The sequence below is a fragment of the Dipodomys merriami genome, unplaced genomic scaffold (genome assembly GCF_024711535.1).
Source record: "Dipodomys merriami isolate MVZ:Mamm:240054 unplaced genomic scaffold, mDipMer1.0.p SCAF_10, whole genome shotgun sequence".
NCBI classification, from domain to species: Eukaryota; Metazoa; Chordata; class Mammalia; order Rodentia; family Heteromyidae; genus Dipodomys; species Dipodomys merriami.
Genome location: NW_027202271.1, coordinates 10,020,810 through 10,046,491, shown reverse-complemented (window position 1 = coordinate 10,046,491; position 25,682 = coordinate 10,020,810). Strand labels below are relative to the sequence as shown.

The 25,682-nt window shown below is 39.7% G+C and overlaps 1 protein-coding gene across 3 annotated transcripts in view; it reads left to right on the top strand.

Moving 5' to 3' along the window:
- The window catches only part of Nell2 (neural EGFL like 2), a 387,809-nt gene that overhangs the window by 143,509 nt on the left and 218,618 nt on the right, over positions 1-25,682 (top strand). For all 3 annotated transcript variants that reach the window (XM_070039336.1, XM_070039332.1, XM_070039338.1), the window contains 6 exons: positions 3,430-3,603; positions 3,695-3,791; positions 7,288-7,360; positions 7,539-7,621; positions 9,009-9,137; positions 11,010-11,112. In XM_070039336.1, coding sequence (XP_069895437.1) covers positions 3,430-3,603; positions 3,695-3,791; positions 7,288-7,360; positions 7,539-7,621; positions 9,009-9,137; positions 11,010-11,112 — 659 coding nt within the window. The remainder of the gene's footprint in view (positions 1-3,429; positions 3,604-3,694; positions 3,792-7,287; positions 7,361-7,538; positions 7,622-9,008; positions 9,138-11,009; positions 11,113-25,682) is intronic.

The window sequence follows — 25,682 nt, the reverse complement described above, 5'->3', positions numbered from 1 at the left end:
TTTCCATGCTAGTACTGGAGCTGGAACTCAGGGTTTGGGCACTTGTACATAACTTTTGCCCAAGGCTAGTGCTCTACCATTTGAGTCACACCTCTATTTCTAGCTTTTTGCTGCTTAATTGGGGGTAAGAGTGTCATATGCTTTCTTGCACGGTCTGGCTATTAACCTTATTCCTCACATCTTGCCTCCTGAGTAGCTAGGATTATGGGTATGAGCCAACAGTGCTTGGCTGAAAGATGATTTTTTTAAAAAAAATCAAGATAAAATGGTCTGACTCAAGAGACTGAAATATAGGCCACTGGATGTATGCAAACAAACCAAGTGGCCATTTTGATGGAATACTATTAGGCAAGATTTGAGCATCATAGTTTAAGTAGATCCTCACGTAAATATTTTCCACCCCGAGATTTGTTGTTTAAGCTAAAACTCACTCAGAACAAAGTGCATGATTATGTCATAGCAAAGATGATTGGTAATGATGACGTGAATGGGGAATGTCTTCTTTGTTAGGACTGCAAAGCAAGCCATGGCTTCCCATTTCTTTCTTCATTTAACTCTAAAAACAATCATATAGTTTCAACTCTCATTTTTTCCTATTTGATAGGCAAGAAAGGTGAAGTTTAGAGAGAATTTTGAATTTCCCTTGTCACAGAAAAGTGGAATTAAGATGAAGAACTCTGTCATCTCTTACATTTCTGAATTACACTGCTTTGCTGATCACTTAACACTATTAAAGGCAAACAAACCAACCCAAATAGACTATAGATGTGTATATATATATGTATATATATATGTATATATATATATATATATATATATTTTTTTTTTTGATCTGGTCGTGGGCCCTGAACTCTGGGCCTGGGTGCTGTCCCTCAGTTCTTCAGCTCAAGGCTAGCGCTCTACCACTTGAGCCACAGTGCCACTTCCGGCTTTTTTATTTTTGCTTATGCGGTGCTGAGGACTTGAACCCAGGGCCTCCGGTATGCAAGGCAAGCGCTCTACCACTAGCCGCCTTCTTAGCCCTATATATGTTATTTGTATATATTCTATTTGGTGCTAGTACTGTGCCTTAAACATAGGACCTAGGCATTCTTGCTTGCTTGGTTTCTTTCAAGGCTGGCACTCTACCACTTGAACCATAACTCCACGTTGGATTTTTTTGTGTTTAATTGGAGATAGTAAAAGACTTGTGTACTTTCCTGTCCAGGCTGGCTTTGAACCCATGATCCTAATATCTCAGCCTCTTGTGTAGCTAGAATTATAGGCATGAGCCACCAGCAACCAGAATAATTAATACAGTTTTAATAAAAGATGCCTCAAAATGTATCTTTTTCTTCCTGTTCCTGCATCTTCTTTAGTATCTGAAGTCACAATAGAAGTAGCAAGGCCAGACAGTTTTCCATAGAAAATTAACAAAGCCGCTTAACTCACATTGATTCTGACCCTTTGCTAGGCTTGCTTCTTTTTTTATACTTTGTTTTCTTTGTCATAGCCCTGCCATTGCATTGATGTCAGCTACTTTCTATAAGAGTGGATTCATCTCGTGTTTACCACTAATGCCTATCTGCCAGTTTCTTCACACTTTCACTTAAAAATGTATTCAATTTGCTTGTCATTTACAGAATTGGTTAAAAGTTAGACTTTATGAGTGATATGAGATTCCTGGCTGATAATAAAAGGTTACCATTTACTGACTGTAAATTGTGTTTCAAGCCTCTCTCTATGGATGATCACACTGAGTTCTTGTTTGTACAGATGAGGAAACTGAGGCAGTGAGAGGTTTCCCCAGGCCATGGGTAGTCATGCAAGAGACTGAGAGGGGTTTCCATAAAGCCTGGATGTAAACCAGGTGTGTCCTTTAAGCTACACTCAGGGGTATTTACCATCCACCGTGCACATGACTACTTTTACAGCCAGGTTATAGCTTAATGTACTGAGATGATCTGATCATATTTTTTCTTTATATAGGTTTAAGGCAGCAGAAAAATTCTCTTTTCATGTTGCATGCAACCTTTTTGTTGGATGAGACATGACCTTATTTTTCTCCTCTGATCTTGAGTTATGAAAGAGGTTGTTAAAATGAATGATTCCCTGCCAGTGTTGCCTCTTTCTCCTGAAGCCTGACCTTAAATTAGTTTATATTTCTGCCAATGTGAAGGATATTTGGATAACAAGGGCATAAATTATGATATGGGGTAAATGTTATTTCTGATTCTAGTTACTTCTCAAAGTTATGAATAATAAATCAGGGAGACATGATAGGTTCAAGTATGACAAATTATCTGCTTGGGATTCAAAAACATGATTTTTAATTCAAAGGTAGTTAATGCTCATTAAAGATAAAAGGGAAAATAAAGGATAATCAGAAGGATGGAAATCACAGCTCTTTCACTCTTAAGTTATTTTAAAAAATGTTGATGCAGCTGAACAGCCGTGGCTCAGGCCTGTAATCTTAGCTACACAGGAGGCTGAGATCTGAGGATCACGGTTCAAAGCCAGCCTGAGCAGGAAAGGCTGTGACACTCTTACCTCCAATAATGTGATGGCTCACGTGGTGGAGCGCTTGCTTTGAGCTGAAGAGCTGAGGGACAGCACCCAGACCCAGAGTTCAAGCCCCACGATCGATAAAAATAAATAAATAAAAATGTTGATGCGTTACAGGCTCATGACTGTAATCCTAGTTCCTTAGGAGGCTGAGATCTAAGGATCATGATTTGAAGCCAGCCTGAGTAGGAAAGTCTGTGAGATTCCTATCTTTAGTTAACCAGCAAAAAGCCAGAATAAGAACAGTGCTCAAGTAGTAGAGCATGAGTAGTAGAGCAAGAAAACCCAAGGGGGAGCATCTAGGCTCTGAATTCTAACCTCAATTTAGGCACCAAAAGTAAAAAGAAAAAAAATTACTTTCTTCTAGCATTTTGATGCATAAAGTATTCTTTTGTCATTAGTAGTTATATCTAACTATCTAACTATAATTTAACACTGATTGCTTTTTTTGTTTGTTTGTTTTTGTTGTTGGTTGGGGCTGGGGTTTGAACTCACAGCTCCACTTCCAGTTTTCTGGTGGTTAATTGGATATAAAGGTCTCATGAACTTTCCTGCCTGGGCTGGCTTTGAACTATGAGCATCACATCTCTACCTCCTGAGGAGCTAGGGTTATAGGCGTGAGCCACCAGTGCTCGGCATAACATTACCTTATAACTCATACATAAAACATAAAAATTGTACCCATTTATGAGGTACCTTGTGATATTCCCATGTGTGTGTGTGTGTGTGTGTGTATACACTGTGTAATGTGTTAAAGTCTTCCTCTGTGGTCTTGAAGATGCAAGGTGCAGCTATACTCAGTGTGAGGAGTGAGACAAGACAGAGGTCACCCCATCATGGTTGAACTTTATTTCAGGCCTGTCCCACACTGCTTTTCTCTTGCAGGTACTTGGAGCTGGAAAGCAGTGGCCACCGCAATGAAGTGAGACTGCACTACCGCTCCAGCGGCCACCGGCCCCACACAGAGGTGTTCCCTTATATTCTGGCGGATGACAAGTGGCACAAGTTCTCCTTAGCCATCAGTGCCTCCCATTTGATTTTACACGTCGACTGCAATAAGTGAGTGAAAGGGGCTCCTTCCTGGAGATGGATGTTTCTAGAAAAGGACTTGTCTGCTCACGGTCCTTCTCTGCTGGTTCCCTTTTTGCAGAATTTATGAGCGAGTGGTGGAAAAGCCCTCCACGGACTTGCCTCTGGGCACGACGTTTTGGTTGGGGCAGAGGAATAACGCTCATGGATATTTTAAGGTATCGCTTGGAGAGAGTCTGAGCATGAAGTATAAATGCAAATGCTTTTAATGGACTTAGAGAAGTATCTTGCACTCTCTGTGGCGTGGAAAGATTCAGTTTGTAAATTTGTATCTAGTTTTGCTTGCTCTCTATTTCTCTTTGTTGATACTGGTATTTATCAGGCCAAATAACTCCTCCAGTGAGTGGGTTTGATCTTTAAACATCCCAATCACAGCCATGACATTCTTGAGATTAAGCATGCCAAGTAATAACAATCTAAATGTTAACATAGAAATATGCTCTCCATCACCAAAATATAACCTTTAGTGATTGATTTATAGGGATGTTAATAACTAAGGATTTGAAGCTTTTCAATATTTATTTTTTCATAGTTTCATTGTACTCCAAAAATTGGAAAAAGATATACATTTGGATGAATCTCTCCCTCTGACAAACGCTCACAATTTCCTTGTGTACTTAGAAACCGTCACAGAAATTCATCACTGGGGAAGATCAAAGGGCATCTGTTTAACTTTCCAGTTTGAAGGACAAACAAGTAAAGTCCAGAAGTTTGCTACGCGCAGGCCCCCACTGGCTGCAGCACTGTCTGTAGGAGTCGCTCTGCAAATAGCTCTTTAGTCAGAGAATGCTAGTGGATCTCTGATTCATGCATTTCATGGGAGAGTAGGCAGTCAGTTTAAACCTGTGTTTTAAGTGAACCTTGCAATTTTACCAAGGTACTTTACAACTTACTTAAATGTCATTTCATTGAAACCAGTGCTTTCTTTTTGTGTGTGTGCCTGTACTGGCAGGCTTGAAGTCATGACCTGGATGCTGTCCCTGAACTTTTTTGCTCAAGTCTACTACTCTACCACTTGAGCTACAGCTCTACTTCTGGCTCTTTGGTTGTTAACCGGAGAGAAGAGTTTTACAGATTTTCCTGCCGGGGTTGCCTTTGAATGGGGGATCCTCAGCTCTCCCCCTCCTGAGTAGCCAGAATTACTGGCTTGAGCCATCGGCACCCAGGAACCAAGTGCTTTAAGTATATGATTCCACTAAATCCCTAGGCTTGCTAGTATTAATTGCTAACACGTATTAATGACTCCTAGTATTAATGACTAATTATTAATGTAGGGTTCCTTTCTCCTCCTATACATATGCATCAACATGTTCAGAGAGTAATTTTCTCAAATCCGGGCAGGTAGTAAGTGAATAGCTGATTCCATGGGTATAAATCTTAAATAGCCCCATGTTCTCTTTCCATGGAAGAAATGGCCAGGTGTGCTGTGACATCCACATTGTCCTCTGTTTAATTGTGATCATATTTCCCACGGACCCCAAGGCAAGCCTTCAAAGTCAGCATCAAGTTTGTGTCTCTGTCTAGGGGCCATCATCTTTACTGTAAGCTGGGAGTAGAATCTGCAAGAGTTGTACTAGGCACAGATTCTATATACAAGTGTGCTAGGTATTCTTTTCGTGTTGCTGCTTTCAAGTGTCAGGATTTTTTTTTTTTTTTTTTTTGTCAGCCGTGGTGCTTGAACTCTGGGCCTGGGCACTGTCCCTCAGCTCTTCAGCTCAAGGCGAGCGCTCTACCACTTGAGCTACAGCGCCACTTCTGGTTTTCTGGTGGTTTATTGGAGATAGGAGTCTCACAGTCTCTCCTGCCCGGGCTGGCTTTGAACCGGGATCCTCAGATCTCAGCCTCCTGAGTAGCTAGGATTACAGGCGTGAGCCACCAGCGCCCGGCTCAAGTGTCAAGATTTTATATACAAGTTACCTCTTCATTTCAAACACATCTAGTAATTGCCATACTGTATGCACAATTTTTTTTTTTTTTTTTTTTTTTGGGTCTGGTTGTGGCCTGAACTCTGGGCCTGAGAGCTGTCCCTCAGCTCTTCAGCTTAAGGCTAGTGCTCTACCACCTGAGCCACAGCGCCACTTCTGGCTTTTTTCTTTTTTCTTATGTGGTGTACGCACAAATATTTGTTGACACATGCTGTTAAATCAGATTTAGCATGTAGAAGACCTACCAGTATTTGGCTAGTGCATTTTTATCAGTACATTCAAATTTGTCTTCCTAACAAGTTGATATAGGTCACTCCTGTTAGATACTCTGTTTGTATTTTTTTCAGAGAGATAAAGTAGAATCTCAATTAAAGAAGTATCACTTCAAGAAAGTACATGTTCTCAGTGGAAAAGCACTTGCGTGGCAAGTGCAAGCCCTGAGTTCAGTCCTCAGCTCTGCAAAACAATTAAATCAAGTTAAACGTAAAAATCAAGAGAAAAGAAAGTATATAAAATTGATGAGGGAAGAAGGGGTTTGGTATATGAGTGTGCCTGAGAGTGCTTTGCTTTAAAAGACCAGCAAGCTGCAAGCTAGGTACACCTTAATGGCTGAGGTTACATGCAAGTTTTGCTTATAAACACATGAAGTCTTCTGTTGCAGCTGACATTACAAAAATGTCAGCCAGGTGTCCATGGGTCGTGCTTGCAATTTTAACTACTCAGGAGGCTGAGATCTGAGAATCGCCAGTTTAAAGCCAGCCAGGACAGGAAAGTCTGTGAGACTCTTAACCCCAATTAACCACCAAAAAGCCAGAAGTGGAAGTTTACATCAAGTGAAAAAGCCTAGATTGAATAAAGCTCAGGGAAATGCTCAGGCTTTGAGTTCGAGCCACAATACCAACACACACACACACACACACACACACGCGCACGCACACACGCACACATACACTCACGTTAAATTTTCTGTATTCTCTGAGCTCATCACTCATACTACTGCTGTTGAATAAATCTGTTGTCTTTCTTGAATTGACAAATTAGTTTTAAATAATCTCACTGCAAAATAAGAATTATTCAAGTAAGCCTTGCTTTCATGACTCAGTTTTTCTATCCCTTTCTTTTTTTGGGGGGGGAGAGTTGTCCAGTCATGGGGCCTGAACTCTGGGCCTGGGTGCTGTCCCTCAGCTCTTCAGCTCAAGGCTAGCACTCTACCACTTGAGCCACAGCGCCACTTCTGGCTTTTTTCTTTTTGCTTATGTGGTGCTGAGGAATTGAACCCAGGGCCTCATGCATGCAAGGCAAGCGCTCTACCACTGAGCCAACTTCCAGCCCCTATCCCTTTCTTTTTAACCATTAGTTAAGTTAAAATTGGTTGCAGTTCCTGCTGAAAGCCAAAAGTAATTTTCAGGTTCATTCTTAAAGGTCATTTTCAAGCCCTACTTCTGTGACTAGCTGAAATTAACTTCTCAAAATAACAGGACTATGGCCACTTAATTATATCTTGACATTTAATCTTAAATCTAAAAATATTATCAGTAAGAGATGACATGGGTAATCATCTGTTTTGCCAGATGAATTTTCTTCCCTTGGTTTGAAGTAGAAGTAATATATTCAACAAGATTCCATACTCAGGGATTTTGGTAGGTCTACCTTTTGCAAATCTGACTGTGGAATGTAATTTGGTTAAATGAAAAGAGTATATCTTCTGAATTTTATTTTTCATGTACAGGGTATAATGCAAGATGTGCAATTGCTTGTCATGCCCCAAGGATTCATTGTTCAGTGCCCAGATCTTAACCGCAGTAAGTCTATTAGTACTTGCTCTATGTGCTGTGATAAAGCGTGTGCTTCTTGCTTAATTTTGTTGAGAATATCAGTTTGAAATTGGAGTTCACCCGGAAGGATATTGTCAGCATAGACTTAATCACCCTGACCCCCTTATAAATACAATGTGATGAATGTTATGTTTGTTAATTCCAGCCTGTCCAACTTGCAATGACTTCCATGGACTTGTGCAGAAAATCATGGAGCTGCAGGATATATTAGCCAAAACATCAGCAAAGGTAAAAAGCTCCTCAGAAATGCGATGAGAGAACTCAGACATCCTTGTGATTCCTAATAGTTCTTTTTGTTTCTAAAAAATATAATTTCTTTTGTGCCTGTGCTGAAGCTTGAACTCAGGGCCCAGGTGCTGTTTTCTCAGCTTTTTGACTGAAGGCTATCTGCCGCTTGAGCCACAACTTCACTTTTGGCTTTTTGCTAGTTCCTCGGAGATACGAGTCTTATGAACTTTCATAACTTCATTTTGAACCACAATCCTTAGGTCTCGGCCTCCTGTGTCACTTGGATTGCAGGTGTGAGCCACTGGTCCCAGCTCCTTAATAGTTACTATGAAGCCATGGACTTTCACCTTGGAGACATCCTATACCATAGTGTTTACTAAGACAAAATCAAAATCTTTGTTCAAGGAAAAGACATAAATATTCAAGCCCTAGCCCTATGTGCAACAAATGACTCAGTAAATCAGGAATGAAGCAGATTACCTGCTTTATACACTGCTTCTTACAGCAAGAGTTATTGTTTAGTTTAATTTATATTATTTGTTTCTGTTTAGCTGTTGATTATGAGCGCAGAGGTCACAAGACAGTGAAAATAACATGGGCATAATAATTGTGTCTAGAAACTTCTTCCACATGTGATTTCTAACAGTATGTCCTAGTCCGAGATTTGCTCACAGATATTTTAAGCATATATCAAGAGTAGTAGCAATTTCACCAGATTTTTAATTCTGCATAATATAGATTACCTTCTGGTTCTTTTATATAGTTCATGATTTGTTACTTATGCCATATAAGTCTTAAATGTTACTTTGTTTCACATGAGGGAGCATATCAATTAAGTATTTTTGTATTGTCTTTCAGTAGTTGTACAAAAGGTTTCAATTCCACGAAGCAATGTAGGAGTACAATGCATCTTGATCAATGTCACCCCTCATTGTTTTTCCCCAATATATTTTAAGTGACAACTGCTCTTCTGCCTCGTGGGCGATCATTTTGAACTAGCCTTCCATTTGTGTTCTATATATTAGGATTTTTGTTTCAGAGGCAGGGAGAAAACTTTTTCACAAAAAGATGAAGGAAAATTCTTTTTTAAACAGAGGTTTGAATTTATTCATAACAAGTGGTTGATGGCTATAATCCTCAGTAATTGCTTTATAAATTACGATTTCTGTTTTAGAGGCAAATTTTCCACAAAAAGGGGAGATATCCTTTAATAAAAAAAAAACAACATAAGAGGTTTAAATTTCTTTGTAGCAAGTGTTGATGGGTACAGCCATATTATGGCTGTATATTGGTAAAAAACAAACAAACCAAGCTGCCCGCTAGAACATTTTTCCGTTTCTGTGGAGCTGTGATGGCGAACTATGTAAACCCTTCTTTTGTGCCCCAGCTGTCTCGAGCTGAACAGCGAATGAATAGACTGGATCAGTGCTATTGTGAGAGGACTTGTACCATGAAAGGAACCACCTACCGAGAATTCCAGTCCTGGACAGACGGCTGCAAGAACTGCACTTGCCTGGTATGGCTTCCATTTGTGTTCAGACCAAAAGAACTCAGATGCGCCCCTACTCTTTAAAAATTTATTAAAACAATGTCATCATGAAAATTTTAAGACCCATTTCCTCTAGACACAATGCTCAAGTGCCAGCCAACCTGGTCACATCTAAAGAACTGTGTATTGCATTATTAAAAACACTTTCGAGCTGTTAAAGATGATTATGGCTTTGAAATGCTATAAAGTTAAGTTTATTGGTACACACAGGAAGTTAGCAATTCAAATTAAGTTAGTATTGTGAATCCCAAAGGATTCTTTCTTTCAGCCCTTAACATTTGAAGGGATTTCCCTCTCATGTTTATATTAATGCATTTCAATGAGATGTGTGGAATTAATTATACACAACATTCACTATTGTGTCCATATTGAGCAATATATACAAGTATTCAAATAAGTAAAATAATCTCAAATAGTCTTCTAACACAATTGGAATATAAACCGTGCCCTTTAAACAAATATGACTTTTAATTAACAAAGTAGAATATTTTAGTGCATTATTTTTGCAAAACTGTGGATTCATTTTCAAGAGACTGATTTTAGCTTTTAAATTCTTCATAAACTCACCTGGTAAAATACTGTCTTTCTATAAGAAGTCAGAGATCTAGGTGAATTAGCCTTTTAAAAAAAAATGAAGGAAGTAAAAACCAGGTGCCCGTAATTCTAGCTACCCGGGAGGCTGAGGATTACAGTTCAAAGCCCATTTTGGAGAGGAAAGTTTATGAATGACTCTTAGCTAACTAGCAAATAAAACTGGAGGTGGAGCTGTGGCTCAAATGGTAGAGCACCAGCCTAGAGCAAAACATGCTAAGGCAGAGTGCTCTGAGTTCAAGCCCTGGTACCGGCAACCACATGCCCCCTGCTCCCCCCAAATTAAGAAAGTAATGCATTTCTACCCAAATTACAGCACTTTACATATATAGTAAAGCCTTCCCAAGATTAGTAAATAGGTACCAAAAATCAAATTGAGGGAAATACAGGGTGTGCTGTAGGTGTCAATATGAATGGGAAGCTTGAGCGGCCAGCTGCCTGGGAGTTCCAGAGGACCCTTAAGGATTCAATTCCTGTAGGTCTGCCTGCAACGTGGGAATTATCATCACTGCCTTGCTTGGTGGGGACCCTGAGCAAGCTTAAATATCCATGGGATGACTATCGTCTTGAGCCTGGGATTTCCAGGACAGCAGCAGCCATTCCAGATATGTCCTCATTGGTTGCTGCTTATTTTTTATTTTTATTTTTATCTTTTTGTCGGTTGTAGGCCTGGGTGCTGTCCTTTAAGCTCTTCAGCTCAAGGCGAGCACTCTATCACTTGAGCCACAGCTCCACTTCTGGTTTTCTGGTAGTTTATTGGAGAGAAGAGTCTCACAGACTTTCCTGCCTGGGTTGGCTTTGAACCATGATCCTCAGGTCTCAGCCTCCTAAGGAGCTAGGATTACAGGCCTGAGCCACTGGTGCCCCGCTTGGTTTGATGCTTATTATGTGAGTTGTCTAGGCACAGTTGGGTGCTCTAGGGCTATCCTGAATCTTTCAATTCCTTGTCCAATGGCCTCCCTCCCTCCACCCATGTCTGTGTCTGCTTCCCATAGCAGACGAGGACTGCGGCTTAGATAGGATCTGTTGTGGGACAGAAGATGGGAACCAATCACCAGACTCTATGGTAGAACTCAATTTGTATTATCCTGGGTCTCCATGCTAGGAGTAATGCTGTAAAATAAAGAATCACAGGATTTATGGCATTTTATGTGAAGAGTTCAAAATGTAAGAGATGCAGTTAAAATTCCCCCCAAAACCATTAGATTCCCACTCAAACAGTTCTTCAACTATCGCTTGCTCTTTCAGAACGGAACCATCCAGTGTGAAACTCTGGTGTGCCCGGCTCCGGACTGTCCACCCAAGTCGGCTCTTGCCTACGTGGATGGCAAGTGCTGTAAGGAATGCAAATGTGAGCATAACTCGAATGATGAACATAAACCTCTGCATGTAGAAATACTTAACCCAATAATTTTGGCAAGCTAAATAGCTTTCAGACATGATAGAAAGAAAAAAAAAATGTATATTTTTGTTTTATCTGGGTCTGGCGGCTCATAGGCTACTTAGGAGATCAAAGGCCAGTCTAGGGAAAAAGTTATCAAGATCCCAAACAGGCTGAGCATGGTGGTACATGTGTGTAATCCCAGCTACTTGATATGGAAGCAGAGGTAGGAAGGTCATGGTATGAAGTTAATGCTGGCAAAAGCCCAAGTGCTTTTCTGCAAAACAAACTAAAAAACCAAAAAGGCCTAGGGGATCAGATGGTTGAGCTCAAGTGAGAGGTCCTGAGTTTAAACCTCAGTATTAATGAACTCAGGACCTGGGTGCTATCCTTGAGGTTTTGTTGCTCAATGGTATTTATTGCTCTATCACTTTGAGCCACAGCACCACTTCTGGTTTTCTGGGGGTTAATTGGAGTCAAGAGTCTCATGCACTGAACTGGCTTTGACCCAAGATCCTCAGATCTCAGGCTCCTGAGTAGCTGGGATTACAGATGTGTTTACAGCAGTTCTTTTACATATTAAAATGTTTTTTCCCCTTGTTTTTTTAGTAGGACATTTTTTTCTTTTGTTGTAATGATGCTAGTTGAAGAAACTTACTGAAAGTCATTTTTCCTATTGCATAATAGAAATATCAAGTACATCGAGAGGAGTCCACATGTCACCACTATATTAGAGAAATCCATGATAATAGATACCTTCATTAGTAGCTGATACACTCTTAAATTGCATGAATAACTCTGGTCCACATTACCTAAGGGGTCATTTTGTGTTTATTGGGTCAGGACCTTGATCCAAAGAAAATAACTGGTCCTTATCTATGAGGTGAGGAGGAGGCTTTTCTACCTATGGCCTCAAATTGTTTGTATAGTTCACTTCTGGTGTCAGAAAACACTCTTAGAATCATATATAGCTGTCCTCACACAGTCCTAGGTCATTCATTCAGTAACAGAAAGCAGTTCATTCCTGAGACTTAGACTTTAAAACATACCACTTAATGGGGCACGGGTGGCTCATGCCTGAAGTCCTAGCTAATCAGGCAGCTGAGATCTGAAGATCCCTGTTGGAAGCCAGCTTCGGTAGGAAAGTCCATGAGATTCTTATTTCCAATTAATTACCAGGAAGTTGAAAGTAGAGCTCTGGCTCAAGTGGTAGAGCACTAACTTTGAATGAAAAAAGCTACGAAACACCACCCACGTCCTGAGTTCAAGTCCCAGTACTGGCACAAAAGAAAAAAAAAAAGGACTTCACTTAAATCTATGTTATAAAAGGGTCCTTTCAGCTGGGTGTTGGTGACTCATGTCTGTAATCCTAGCTTCTCAGGAAGCTGAGTTCTGAGGATTGCGGTTCAAAGCCAGCCCAGGCAGGAAAGTCTGTGAGACTCTTCTCTCCAAGTAACCACCATAAAACCAGAAGTGGTAGAATGCAACCCTTGAGCTGAATTGCTGAGGGACAGTGCCCAGACCTAGAGTTCAAGCCCTATAACCACCACCACCACCACCACCAACAACAACAACAAAAAAGAAAATAAAAGGAAAAAAAGGTCCCTTCAACCTTTTACTCATTTTAGTCAAAGGAGACAGTAAGAACACTGAGCTGTTACCAGGCTTGCAGAATATGTAGAGCACATGAAAGTATGCATGTATTCATATGGACAGAACCATAAAGATAGGGAGGAGAGGTAAGAGAAAATGACAAAGGCAGAGGTGCACTGGAGGGGTGAGAGAGGAACAGGATGCCGACAGGTGCTCTGCTGGGGGTCAGGTTGGCCTCACCCCTTGGTGCCTGCACACCGAAGTGTAGCAACAGCGTGCGCATGCGCGTGTGTTACCACTGCTGAGCGTGCCAACTCAGCAGAGGAAACTCAGGAAGTGGCTTCAGAGTCCATTGATTTGACTCCCTCAGGAACTCATTTATATTTAATTCTCTTAGGCTTTACACTGAAGCCAATCCATGTCAGGAAAGTATATTAGCTTAAGTCAAATAGACTCTGGGAAATAGGAAATGTGAAAACAATGGGTTTTGCACATTGCTAGCTAATTTCTTGGGTGAGAAATAGACTGAAGTTTTTTTTTTTCTTGGACTTTGCTTAATAACTGGAAACTTACGGTGATGATCTGTAGTTTTCTTTGTAGGTGTTTGGAGTAGGAGGCAGGAGAAATATATTTAGGTCCCATATTCATACTAAATTGGAAGTCCTTTTTTTGTCTTAAACTCTGTTTTTGTGGCTGTTTTTGTGTGGTTTATTTATTTGGTGCCAACACTGGAACTTCAACTCAGGGCCCGTGCACCTGTCCCTTAGCGTTTTTTTTTTTTTTTTTACTCAAGGCTGGCATTCTATTCATTTGAACCACAGCTCTCCTTCTGGCTTTTTGGTGTTAACTAGAGGTAAGAGTCTCATGGACTTTCCTGCCTGTGCTGGCTTTGAATCAGGATCCTCAAATCTCAGCCTCCCGAGTAGCTAGGATTACAGGTGTGAGCCACCAACTCCTGGTTTCTTTTAACTTCTTTTATTCTTCTTCCTTCTTTATTCTGGTGAGTAAGACATATTTACATAAGTGATTACACTGTATTAGACACAGGCTGGGGAAATAGTGGACTGTCAGGAGTGATAGATGCATTTGTCACCAGGGGTGGATTTCAGTTCTGATTTTTCTGGGTCTCTCACTTACCAATTGTAAGCTGCCACTGAAATCATACTAATACTTGAAATCTCCCCAACAAGCCTGCACACAGATTTAACAAAATGGTAAAATCTTTTGAGACTCATTAATGCAGAATGTTCCTAGACTTGGACGTTGATAATGGGAAACTGTGTTTGCTTCATACAAAATAGTGAAAGCTTGATTAATATGTAAGCAAACCCTAACATTACTGGAAATAAGAGCCAAACTCATGCATTTGACTGTCTCATTTTATGTGGCTAAGAAGTAATAAAGATGGAGCGTCTTGGTTGTTCTGTGCATGTCCAAGTATGTCAGATACAGTGCCATGGAAAATAGTAGGTGTATGAATGTTTGGTTATTTTGATGATTTGTTGGGAAATTCTAGATCTCCCTTCCTCCCTTCCTCCTTTCTTTCCTTCCTTCCCGAGGCAGGGTCTCACTGTAGAGCCCAGGCTGTTCTCTAAATCCACTAGGCTCCCCAAGCTGATCTTGAACTCGTGACTCTCTTGCTGGGACTGTAGATTTGTGCCACTGTGCCCTTGAGCTTCTAGAGCTGAGAAAGGTAAAACCTATCATCTGACAATTCAGTGTTATGGTGGTGCCACATTTAAAGTGAACAAAACAAGTCAATGTCACCAGCCATCTTTTGGTGTTTCTTAAGTCATGCTTTTAGGCCTCTTCATCAGTTCTCTTTGACCCATTTTGTGCCAACTGTTTTGTAGCTAGTATTCAACTTCAGCCTGGGTCTGCAAATAAATACCAGTGAACAGCAAGAAGTGTGTTATTCTGGAAAAGAGTCACTAAGAACTAAGCTTGTCCCCTTTGTTTATGTGAATATTCATAATCTGTTGGCCGGAAGAAGAGTATTTCTTGTCTCTCCCTCAGAGTTGGGTTAAACAGAGAGGATCAAATATGAGGTCAGGAATGCAAAGGGCAAATTAAAGAATGGTACTTCTGATTCAAGTGAAGTCATCTCATTTCTGCATGCTAGAAGGCACATCCTGTGGTCTCACTCTCTACAAATATACAGGTTAGGCACCTACTTGTCTTCCTAGTAAGAGCATTGTGGGACTTGTCCAGCACATCATTGGTGAGAGTTCCCAGTAGAGTTCTCTCTGGAAGTGCTGGGCTTTGTCCTCTTTATCCTTCTTTAAAAACTGTCTACCAAACCAGGCACTGCTGCCTGAGACCTATAATCCTAGCTACTCAGGAGGCTGAGATCTGAGAGTGAGGTTTGAATTCAGTCAAGGCAGATAAATCTGAGAGAGTCTTATCTCCAGCTAACCAGCAAGAAAACAGAAGTGTTGCTATAGCTCTAGTGGTAGTGCATCAGACTTGAGTGAAAAAGCCAAGCAAACTTGCAAGGTCATGAGTTCTAGCTTCTCCTACAGATAATCTAGGTCATCGATTTGTATTGACTGACAGCTAAGCTCACTGAAGCTCTTCTTTATCCCAGCAAAGAATTGTGAGTTAACCAGCATTTCATGTGTTATTATTATTTTCTCCTGCTAGCCACTGGCTTCACATTCTCTATTTCACTCTTAGGCTCTTCAGCTAGTAAACACTACAGGATTCAGTGGCACAATTTCAAGATGACCTCAGAAATTGTGAAGTATCAATATTGTTAGTGACTTTAAATCTGAAATGGAAGGAGGTCAAGACAATTATATAAAACTTGACCTATGCTAAAAACACAAAGTATTTCTATAAATAATGGGATAAGTTCTAGGACACAGAAAATTACTGAATGTCCCAGAAATTAGGGGACATTTGGAAATACTCAGTGTTTTGACTTATTTTATTTCAGTGAATGGTAGATTCAGGCTTGTCTTCAGACTCTCCTTAACAGAAAAAGGTGCTTTTGAAAATAGGACGTCTAAGAAGCAAATTTGATGGATGCTAGAATTATTTTTTCTTTAGCAGAAAAGACTTTAGAAAAAGTGTAGAATTCCCCTCTGTTACTAGAGAGAAGAGATAGGAATGTTATTGTAAAAATTGGCTGGTGCTTTTTTTTTTTTTTTGGTCAGTTGCGGGGCTTGAACTCTGGGCTCAACTCTTCAGCTCAAGGTGAGCACTCTACCGCTTGAGCCACAGTGCCACTTCTGGTTTTCTAGTGGTTTATTGGATATAAGAGTCTCACGGTCTTTCCTGCCTGAGCTGGCTTTGAACCATGATCCTCAGTTCTCAGTCTCCTGAGTAGCTAGGATTACAGGCGTGAGCCACTGGCTCCTGGCTTTGGCTGGTGCTTTTCTATCAGCAATGGTTAAAGTGGTGTCTCTCAGAGAATCTAGGTTTATATGAATAAATTAGAACCATTATTGTTTTCATTGAACAAAATTAGTGCTTCAGTACAGAATAGATTGCATTTTAATATGTTCTGTGCTGATGAGACATAAAATCATTTTAATCTTAATTTAAGAAGCTTTCTTAGTTAAGATAAAATAGAGGTGCTATACTATGTTTGCATCCTGAGTAGTTATGTCTGTAGGTCGCAAGTCAGATCGCATGGGTTTGATTCTGCCTCCACATCTCACTTAGCTGTGCATTTTTGGTCAAATCACTAACCACTCATAGCCTCAAGTTTCTCATCCATACAGTGCAGATAATCATGATCTACTTCTTAGAGTTTGTGTAGGTACTGAAGAAATAATATATGCAAAGTACTGAGAATGATGTTAGCTATCCTATTTGTTTTTATTTAAAAATCATTCATGTTTTTATTGATTAAAAAAAAAAAACAAATGCAAGGAAAACAATCTCATTGGACCCTAGAGCTTAATGTTACAATAAAAGCTTGAAGGATCTTGGAAATTACCATTTGCTTTGAGGAGACTTACCTCCTCAAAGGTCTCTTTACCTCCCCGAAAGGATAATGAAGCTGGGGTATTGAGTATTCTTAATTCCAACAGTTTGTAATGAAAGGCAATTTTATTTTCTGTCATTGTTCAGACACATGATATTCCCTTCGCCAAGACCATTCTCTTCTTCAACCTTGTGGGTATGGCTGAGTGTTGGTGGCTCACACCTTTAACACTAGCTACTCATGAAGCTGAGATCTGAGGATCATAGTTTGAAGCTAGCCCAGGCAAAAATGTCCATGAGACTCTTTTCTCCTATTAACCAGCAAAAAGCTGGAAGTGGAGCTGTGGCTTAAGATCAAAGAATGGGCTCAAGGGACAGTATTCAGGCTCTGAGTCCCAGCCCCCACACTAAGCAACAACAACAACAAAAATAAATAAATGAATGTGGATATGCAATGTTGGTCAGGGTTGGTACTCAGAACTAGATCTTTATGTGTTAGGTATATTTCTGTGCCTTTGGCTGCTTTACCTAAGAGTCCTGTTTGTGAGATCCATGCAGACACAGATCTTTCCTATGACACGTTTCAGTTTGGGCACAGCAGTTGCACTTACTGCTAGGCGTTCTCTTTGGTTAAGATTACACATTTCAGGGGCTGGGAAGTTGGCTCAGTGGTAGAGTGCTTGCCTTGCATGCATGAGGCCCTGGGTCCGATTCCTCAGCACCACATAAACAGAAAAAGCCAGAAGTAGCACTGTGGCTCAAGTGGTAGAGTGCTAGTCTTCAGCTGAAGAGCTGAGGGACAGTGCCCAGGCCCAGAGTTGAAGCCTCATGACTGACAAACAAACAAACAAACAAAACTAAAACAAAGATTACAAATTTCAATGGCTTGTTGAAGGGCAATAAACTGATTCTTACATTTTGGCTATTTGAATAGTCTTTATACAAACATCCCTTATGTGGCTTTTGGACTTACATATGCATGTATTTCTGAGGAGATGGTTTGGTTTATAGAATAAAGCATTATTAGTCTTTAGAAAAACTGTTTTTGTCAGTTTTCCAATGTGGCTATGTTAGATTCTTATCTCACCATCAATTTATGAACATTGCATCTTTTTCACACCCACCCTTGGCACTATTGGCCTTTTTAATTTTAGCTACTCATATAAATGATGTTAGTACATAACATTGTATTATAGATGAAGTTTGTAATTCACAGATGATTAATTAAGATAGCACCTTTTTTATGTACATTCTTGCATCACTTAATGAGAAATGCATTGGTAGGTGATTTTGTCCTTGGCTGAACATCACAAGATTGAGCTGATTTGTGCATGTCTAAATGGCTTAGGCTACTACAGAGCTAGTCTGTGTGATGTGCAAATAGATACGCAAATACTAGATAGCCTACAGGCTTAGGCTCTGTGACATGTAAATATGCAAATATTGCTACTAGGCAAAAATATGACTAGTGTTCTGGGGCTCAGGCGGTCAAAATAAGCTAAGATTCAATCAAGTACACAAGAAAATGATACAATCAGAGATGATCTAACATGTGTAGCAGGGCATACTATTTTACAGTAAGTTTTTTTTCTTTTTTCTTTTTTTTTAGTGTTCATACTGGGGCTTTTATTTAGGGCCTGGGTTCTGTCCTACGGCATTTTGCTCAAGGCTAACACTCTACTACTTGAGCCATAGCTCCACTTCTGGCTTTTTGAGGGCTAATTGGAGCTAAGAGTCTCATGGACTTTCCTGCCTGGGCTGTCTCTGATTTGAAATTCTCAGCTCTCAGCCTCATAAGTAACTAGGATAACAAACATGTGCCACTGGTGCCCAACCTTTTGTCTTTAAAATAAATATGAAACAAAATACTGTAAACTGATAAAATATAGTACATACATAAGCCAAAACATCATTATCAAGTATTAGATACCTGTACAGATGATCTGTATTACTGTTTATATAGATTTGAGTCCCTCATTGCACCATACCATTGTCACAGCTCCAGCCTCATGGAGTGAGAGGAACTTAGCCCTTGCAATATTAGGAGATAACCTTTATATGTGTGTGCTGTCATGACTTGAATGACATGTAGTTCCTGCAAGATTAGGGGACCACTTCTATATGTGTGTGTTGTCAATGACTTCAGTGGCATGTCTGTATTTATAGGCTACTCTCAAAATGTTTTCTTTTTTTCAAAGAGCAGTTTTCTTGCTCCTAACAGGAGATGGTAGTTTGTGAGGTGTAATTCTTTTCTTTGCACATTAATATGGATGATCCTGTCCCTTTAAAATAAATAGCAAAATGGGATGGGCATGAAATGACTGTTATGCTCAAATAATATTTGTTGTTGTTGTTGTTTTAAAGTAGGAAAGCATGAAAAATCTAATAAAACTGTAGACTTTAGAACAACAATCAGTGGATATAATTCACCAGCAACCCCTTCGTTTATTTTGTGTGCATGTTTGCATGCCAATACTGAGGACTTGAAGTCAGGGCGTGGGCACTACCCCTTGGCTTATTTGCTCAAGGCCGGCACTCTACCACTTGAGCCATAGCTCCACTTCCAGGTTGTTGGTGGTTAATCGGAGAAGAGTGTCACAGACTTTCCTGCCTAGGTTACTCTCAGCCCTCCTGAGTAGCTAGTATTTAAAAGCCTGAACCAGTGGGTTGCCTGGCTCATCTCTTTGTTCTTAATAAAAAGGAGGAAACATACTTTCTATAATTTGTTTAGCTCATGTTGAAATAGGAAGCAATTTTGGAGCAAAATACCCAATAAATATAACTGTCGCTACAGTAATGCCTGAAGCAGGAGTGTGTGCATGGTTGTAAGGGTCTCACGGGTGAACACAAGTATAAATTAATTGACATGATAGAGGCACAAAGGATAGATGACCAGAATGCCAGGACTGAGAGGGGAGCTATGTAGTTATGACAGAGCTAGAAATGGAAGAAGCTTCTGTTTTTCAACATGCCAGAAGGAATAGTTTTTTGACTTTTCCTTAAAACTCTGCGTGTCATTTTGTCATACCTAAGAGCTGCATGAACTAAAATCTAATGGTATCACTATATATCACATGTTCAGCTTGCTCCTGGATTCAGTCTTTGCTCACTAAAGTTAATTTACTGTAGTATTTAAAATAATATAGAATAAGGAAGTGGGACTGTGGCTCAGGTGGTAGAATGACATTCTTCAGTGAGAAAGCCAAGCAAGAGCACGAGGCCCTGGATTCAAGCTCCAGTACTGGCATAAATGAAATTAATATGGAATAACTCAGAAGAATTAGAACGTTTCTCTAATTCTGTATCTATTTGTAAAAATGGACAAGATACCATTATCATATCTTTATTAAGATAATGAGCTTATGCTGGGGTATATTTTCACAAAGAACAAATAGCTAAGTTTTGGGTTTTTTTTTTTTTTTTTTTTTTTTTTTTGTCAGTCCTTGAACTTAGGGCCCGGGCACTGTCTCTGAGCTTCTTTGGCTCAAGGCTAATACTCTACCACTTGAGCCATAGTGCCACTTCCTGCCTTTTCTGTTTGTGTGGTGCTGAGGAATCAAACCCAGGGCTTCATGCATGCCAGGCAAGCACTCTACCACTGAGCCACCTTCTCAGCCCCAAATAGCTGTTTTATTAGCTGTTTCATCAAGATAATCTTGTAGGCTCCACAAATATTATCACCAATGTTATGCTGATATTTTTTCCTAAACTCTTTAAAAATATTTTGCATACTGCTACTCCTTAAGTGATATATAAATGGATAAATGACCCAAGTCAGTGGGAAAATAATGAACTGGCAATGTATTAACAAATAAGAATAATCATAATTAACACTGAAGCCTTCAGATTAATGACTATGAGATACCACATGACACATTTTAATGATCTTCAGACAAATAGAAATCTCCTGTTAATTAACAGAGCTGGGACATGGAGAAACGACAGTATCCAGTCGCGGGGTGGTAACAGTGTTGCACTGATGGCACTGCGCATGTGTGCTAGTTTCAGGAGTGTCTGTTGCTTCATTCTGTCATTGTTTTTTTTTAATGTTTTAATTAAAAACAGTGCACATTGTGATAAATATTCAAACCATGGAAATAAATGTAAAGTAGAGCAGACAAGACTGCTTTCTTTTTCCTTCACTTTTCAGTCCTTGTGCATCTTTTCAGATGACTCTTCCTTTTCTGGTCCTGAGGTTATTTAAACTCAGGTGCTGTCCCTGAACCTCTTCGTGCTCAAGGTTAGCATTCTGCCACTTGAACCATAGTTCTACTTTCAGCTCTGTGGTGGTTCATTGGAGATAAGAGTCTCATGGACTTTCCTGATCAGGCTGACTTTGACATGATCCTCAGCGCTCAGCCTTCTGAGTAGCTAGGATAACAGGCGTGAGCCACCAGTGTCCAGCTTTCCATCGCCTTTTAATGAATTCTTTCACTAACATGACTGTTTATATATCGTGAATGGTGTACATTTCCCGGCTTTTTAAATAAATGATGTGTATTGGGGCCATTTTCATATGAATTAAAATTGTGATATATTAAGTCACCGTATATTATATTTCCCTGAAAAATATTTTGTTACTTCCAAGTTGATAATTTGTTTTTTTTTTCTAATGAGAAAAACTATGCTGCAGGATGTCATTTGTATTCAATCTTGATGCACTTTCCTATGGCTTTGTCAGCTGGCTAAATTGCACTTTAAATATTGCCAGCTCCTAAATTATTCCACAAAAATAGGGTCCTGGAATTGTCTTTCTTGGGTGAGGGATCACTAGGTGGCAGTACTGAGGGAATGTGACAACAACACTTTTCTCACTAGCCACACAAAGGGCATTGGGTCATATTTTCTTTTTTCAAAAAGATGTTTTTTATTATCTGTAGGCAGTTGTACAAAGGAGCACCTGTCAACAAAGCAGTTTATGAATGCAGTGTGTTCTGATCAGCGTTACCCCTTTCAGAATTCTCACCCATCCCTCACGTTCTTTAATTTTGAAGTATTTACATTGAATTTGCTTTTTCTCCAAGGAGTCGAGTAGAGCATGTTAATTCATGGGAGACAATCTGCAGAAGCCCAAAAAATTTTGTTTTACATAAAAGAATATTGTCTGAAGAATTTGCATGAAATTATTGTTAAAAATCAATTGCTGAAAAGAAAAAAAAATCAATTGCTGGTCCAGAATTCCAGTGTTGATGGCTTTTACCTGTAATCCTAGCTGCTCAGGAGGCTGAGATCTGAGTATGACAATTCAAAACTGGCCCTGATAGAAAAGTCTATGAGATTTCTTACCTCCAGTTAACCAGCAAAAAGCCAGAAGTAGAGCTGTGGTTCAAACAGTACAATGCTAGCCTTGAATTAAAGAGGTAAGGGAGAGTGTCCAGGCCTGAGTTCAGGCCTTAGTACTGGCATGTGCGTGCACATGGCATGCACACGCATGCACACACACACACACAAATTAATTGCTATGCTGCATCTTCAGTAAATTCTATGGCTGGTATATGAATATACTGCATTTTTAAAAAAAATGTAAGTAGTTTTCCAAAAGAAAGAACATGAGGTACTGCCCAGTCATCCAGAGACATTATTCTCTGCCTGTTTAATCATATTATATTTAAAAATAATAGATCACACTCAGACTCTAGTTCTTCACTCTCAATTGTTATTCCTCTTCATTATTAAAATCTTTGAATAAATGTATTTTGTGGATTTTATTATTTTTCCTGCCCCATTACATCTTCTCAAAAGATATTTTCCTGTCCATATAATGGCCTTGCTTCAATGGCCTAAAATTTTTCAAAAGAAAGCTGTAAATCTGTACAATAATAATTACATCAAACTGTCTAACACAGTGCAAGGGACTAAAAATGGACTCAGAAGGTGATCTGGAGGCTCATCTTTCTTAGTAGCATTAAGACTTTGAAACAAGTAAGAGGATTCAGATTTATTCCAAACCAAAGAGTGATAATCTAGGCCCCATTCATATGAGACTCAATTTAAGACAGAGAAAAACACTTAGGCAGACAGTACAGCTTCTTATCCGCAGTGCTGTTAGGTAATTGTTTTAAAAATGAGCATATTTTCTTCCCAATAGAGATGGTACAAAATGGCATTACGAAAGCAGAATAGGGAAAAATAAGATACACGCAATTTCAAGCATCTTGGAAGTTAATTTTGGCAATTATGCCCAAAGTAGTAACTTAGGAAGACCAATTGCATAACGGAGTTAAATGGACTAGTGTCTAGTGGAGAGTGAGCCACAGTACCACGTTCCTCCTACCTCCCTCCTTCCTTCCCCCTCTCCCCCTCTGAGGTTCAAGAGACCAGATAGCTGCAATTGAGTCTCCACTGTCATTTTAAAAAAATTCTTTTGTTGTGGTGATAATGGCCTGAACTTAGTGCCTGCGTGGTATCCCTTTAGCCATGTTTACTCAAGGCTGGTGCTTTACCACTTGAGCCACAGCTCCACTTGTAGCTTCTCATAGAAGAATCTCACAGACATTTTTGCCCGGACACTCTTTGAGCCGTGTTCCTCAGACTTTCACCTCTAGAGTAGCTAGGATTATAGGCATGAGTTTCCAGTGAACAGCTTCCAGTATCTTAAATACTAAATGTGGCCTTTGTTTTGACTGTACACATTGTATAAAATATGCAGATTGTACAGAATAATTATAGATGGAGAATTGCATGTGGGAAAACGTTTAAGGAATTTGACATAAGGAAGAGACAGAAAAGAATTTATGCAGAAGCTGGCCCCAGACTCAAACGTATTTAACTACAGAATTACATGTGGAAGGACATGAAATTCCTTCAAAAGTATTTCTTGGAGTGAATGGGGCTTCATTCAACACTGAAATGTAAATCCAGTATAGTTGTTCATTACAATAGCCTCTGCAGTCGCACTGCAAGCCACATTTTTTTTTATTCTGCCCACATTATATCACATTATATGAGATTGACATAGCATATATTTTGCTTCTGAATGGCACTAGTTCTTCCTCTGGCTGCTGAGACGTTTTTCCTATGACCTGGCTACTTGGTTTCTGGGGTTTGGGGAAGGCCATGGGTAACACAAGGGTTTTAGGAATTAAGGCTTAGACCTGGGAGTTGTTGATTGCTTTATAGTTGTTACATTATAGGTATAAAATAATTTCTAAATTGCCTTCAGAATAGTCCTCACTTACTAATATACTTTCACGTTAGCAAGGTGGCTTACCCCCTGTGTCATATATTCAGCAATGCAAGAAAGCAAGCTTTAAGGCCACGAGTCCAGTAGATAATGTAGAGATAACACCACTTTAACTAACGATTTTCACTGCTGTCAAGTGACAATGATCCATGGCATGCATACGGGAAATGTTGCTGAGCCCTGAAGTTTTGTCAGACTGGTGGTAAGACCTGTAAGTAAGAGTATGCCCTATGAAGTTCAGTGTTTGTCTCAGGCTGTAATGGGAGCATGGTTCCCCGCCCCCCCTCATCCCCCCACCCCGGGGAAACTCATTAAAATGAAAATCTTGACTGAGAGATGCTGGGATGGGGGCCTGGGAGTTTTCATTTCTACTCAGCTCCCAGATGATGCTGATACATCTGACACACCTTCATCAGCAGAGATTCAGCAGTTTAGTGTCTATTGGTGAGACTCATGTCTCATGACACTTAAAACCATGAACTCATTTTAGAAAGGGCATGGGGAGGTTCCCTCCCTCTCTACTCCCCGCGCCCCTGATGCCTCATGCATGCTAGGCATGTACTCGACCATTGAGTTACTTACCCAATTCTAACTGGAACTTTTGAAAATCAGCGATCATGAAAAATGGTTCTTTTTTTTTATTGTTTTCCTTTTCATTTTTATTAGATGAGATTGCTTTCTAGCTGCTTATGGGGATAATTCACACCTGTCTGATTCCCCAGACTTTTTGGTAGCTTGCATAGAAGAAGATATTGTTTTAGTCCATGCTGAGTGGTTTTCCTGAAATGAATTGTGCTCCGTCTCCTTGTTAAATTAAACTTTTCTTATCCAGCTTTTAGCTGTTAGTTTCCCCATACACTGGCATCTTTGTTTTTCACTGTATACCTTGTAAGAATAAGATTAATAAATACAAACAAGAATGAGGAAAGTCCGGGCTAGTGCACTGTCCACAGTCTAAATTCCCTTTTCCCACTTCTTAAGTATCCCACTAATGGTTGTTCTGAGGATTATGTCCTTCCCACCTGGGTTATTTCAAAGATAATGACCTTAGGAGAGGCTAAGAAGCCTAGACAAATATACTTTATGATGCTAAGATTAAGTGTGGGTAGATGGCCTTGGAAAGTCTCTTGTTTTTTGTTTACTTATTTTTTTCTCGGTCTACTCAAGCCTTCTGAACCAATTTCAGACCTTTATTATTTAATATAGAATCAGTGTGTGAGAAAACAAAAGCCAAGAGACATTATTTATTTCTTCTTGCTTGAATTGTCATTATTAGATTTGGGAAGCTAATTTTTTTTTTTATTATGCTTGGAGGAAGAGAAATAAATGCTGTGTGTAACACATTTTTTTTCCAACTAATTTTGTGGGTACACATCATGCTTCTGAACGAATAGAAAAGTGAACCTTCCTATTCACCAATTATGGCAGCTCATAGCAAGAGGAGAATTCGAAATTTCCTATTTATGTTTATGCCTGAAGTTCATTTTTAGCATTTCTCAGGCCCTGAATCTCAGAAGGAAAAGATCTGGCTAGTATGCAGCAAGGTAGACATTCATTGATTTATTTAATCTATTAGTGCCCCTTGAAATCATAGTTCAGAACTGGATCCTGGTGGCTCATGCCTGTAATCCTAGCTACCCAGAAAGCTGAGACCTGAGGATTGCAGTTCAAAGCTAGCCCAGGTAGAAGAGTCTGTGTGACTCATTGCCAATTAACAACCAAAGAAGTGGGGCTTTGGCTAAGTAACAATGCTAGATCCTGATCTCAAGCCCATGCTTAAAATCATTCTAGAAGTAGTAGAATGGAATAATAAAGATGCAATTGGGTGTCT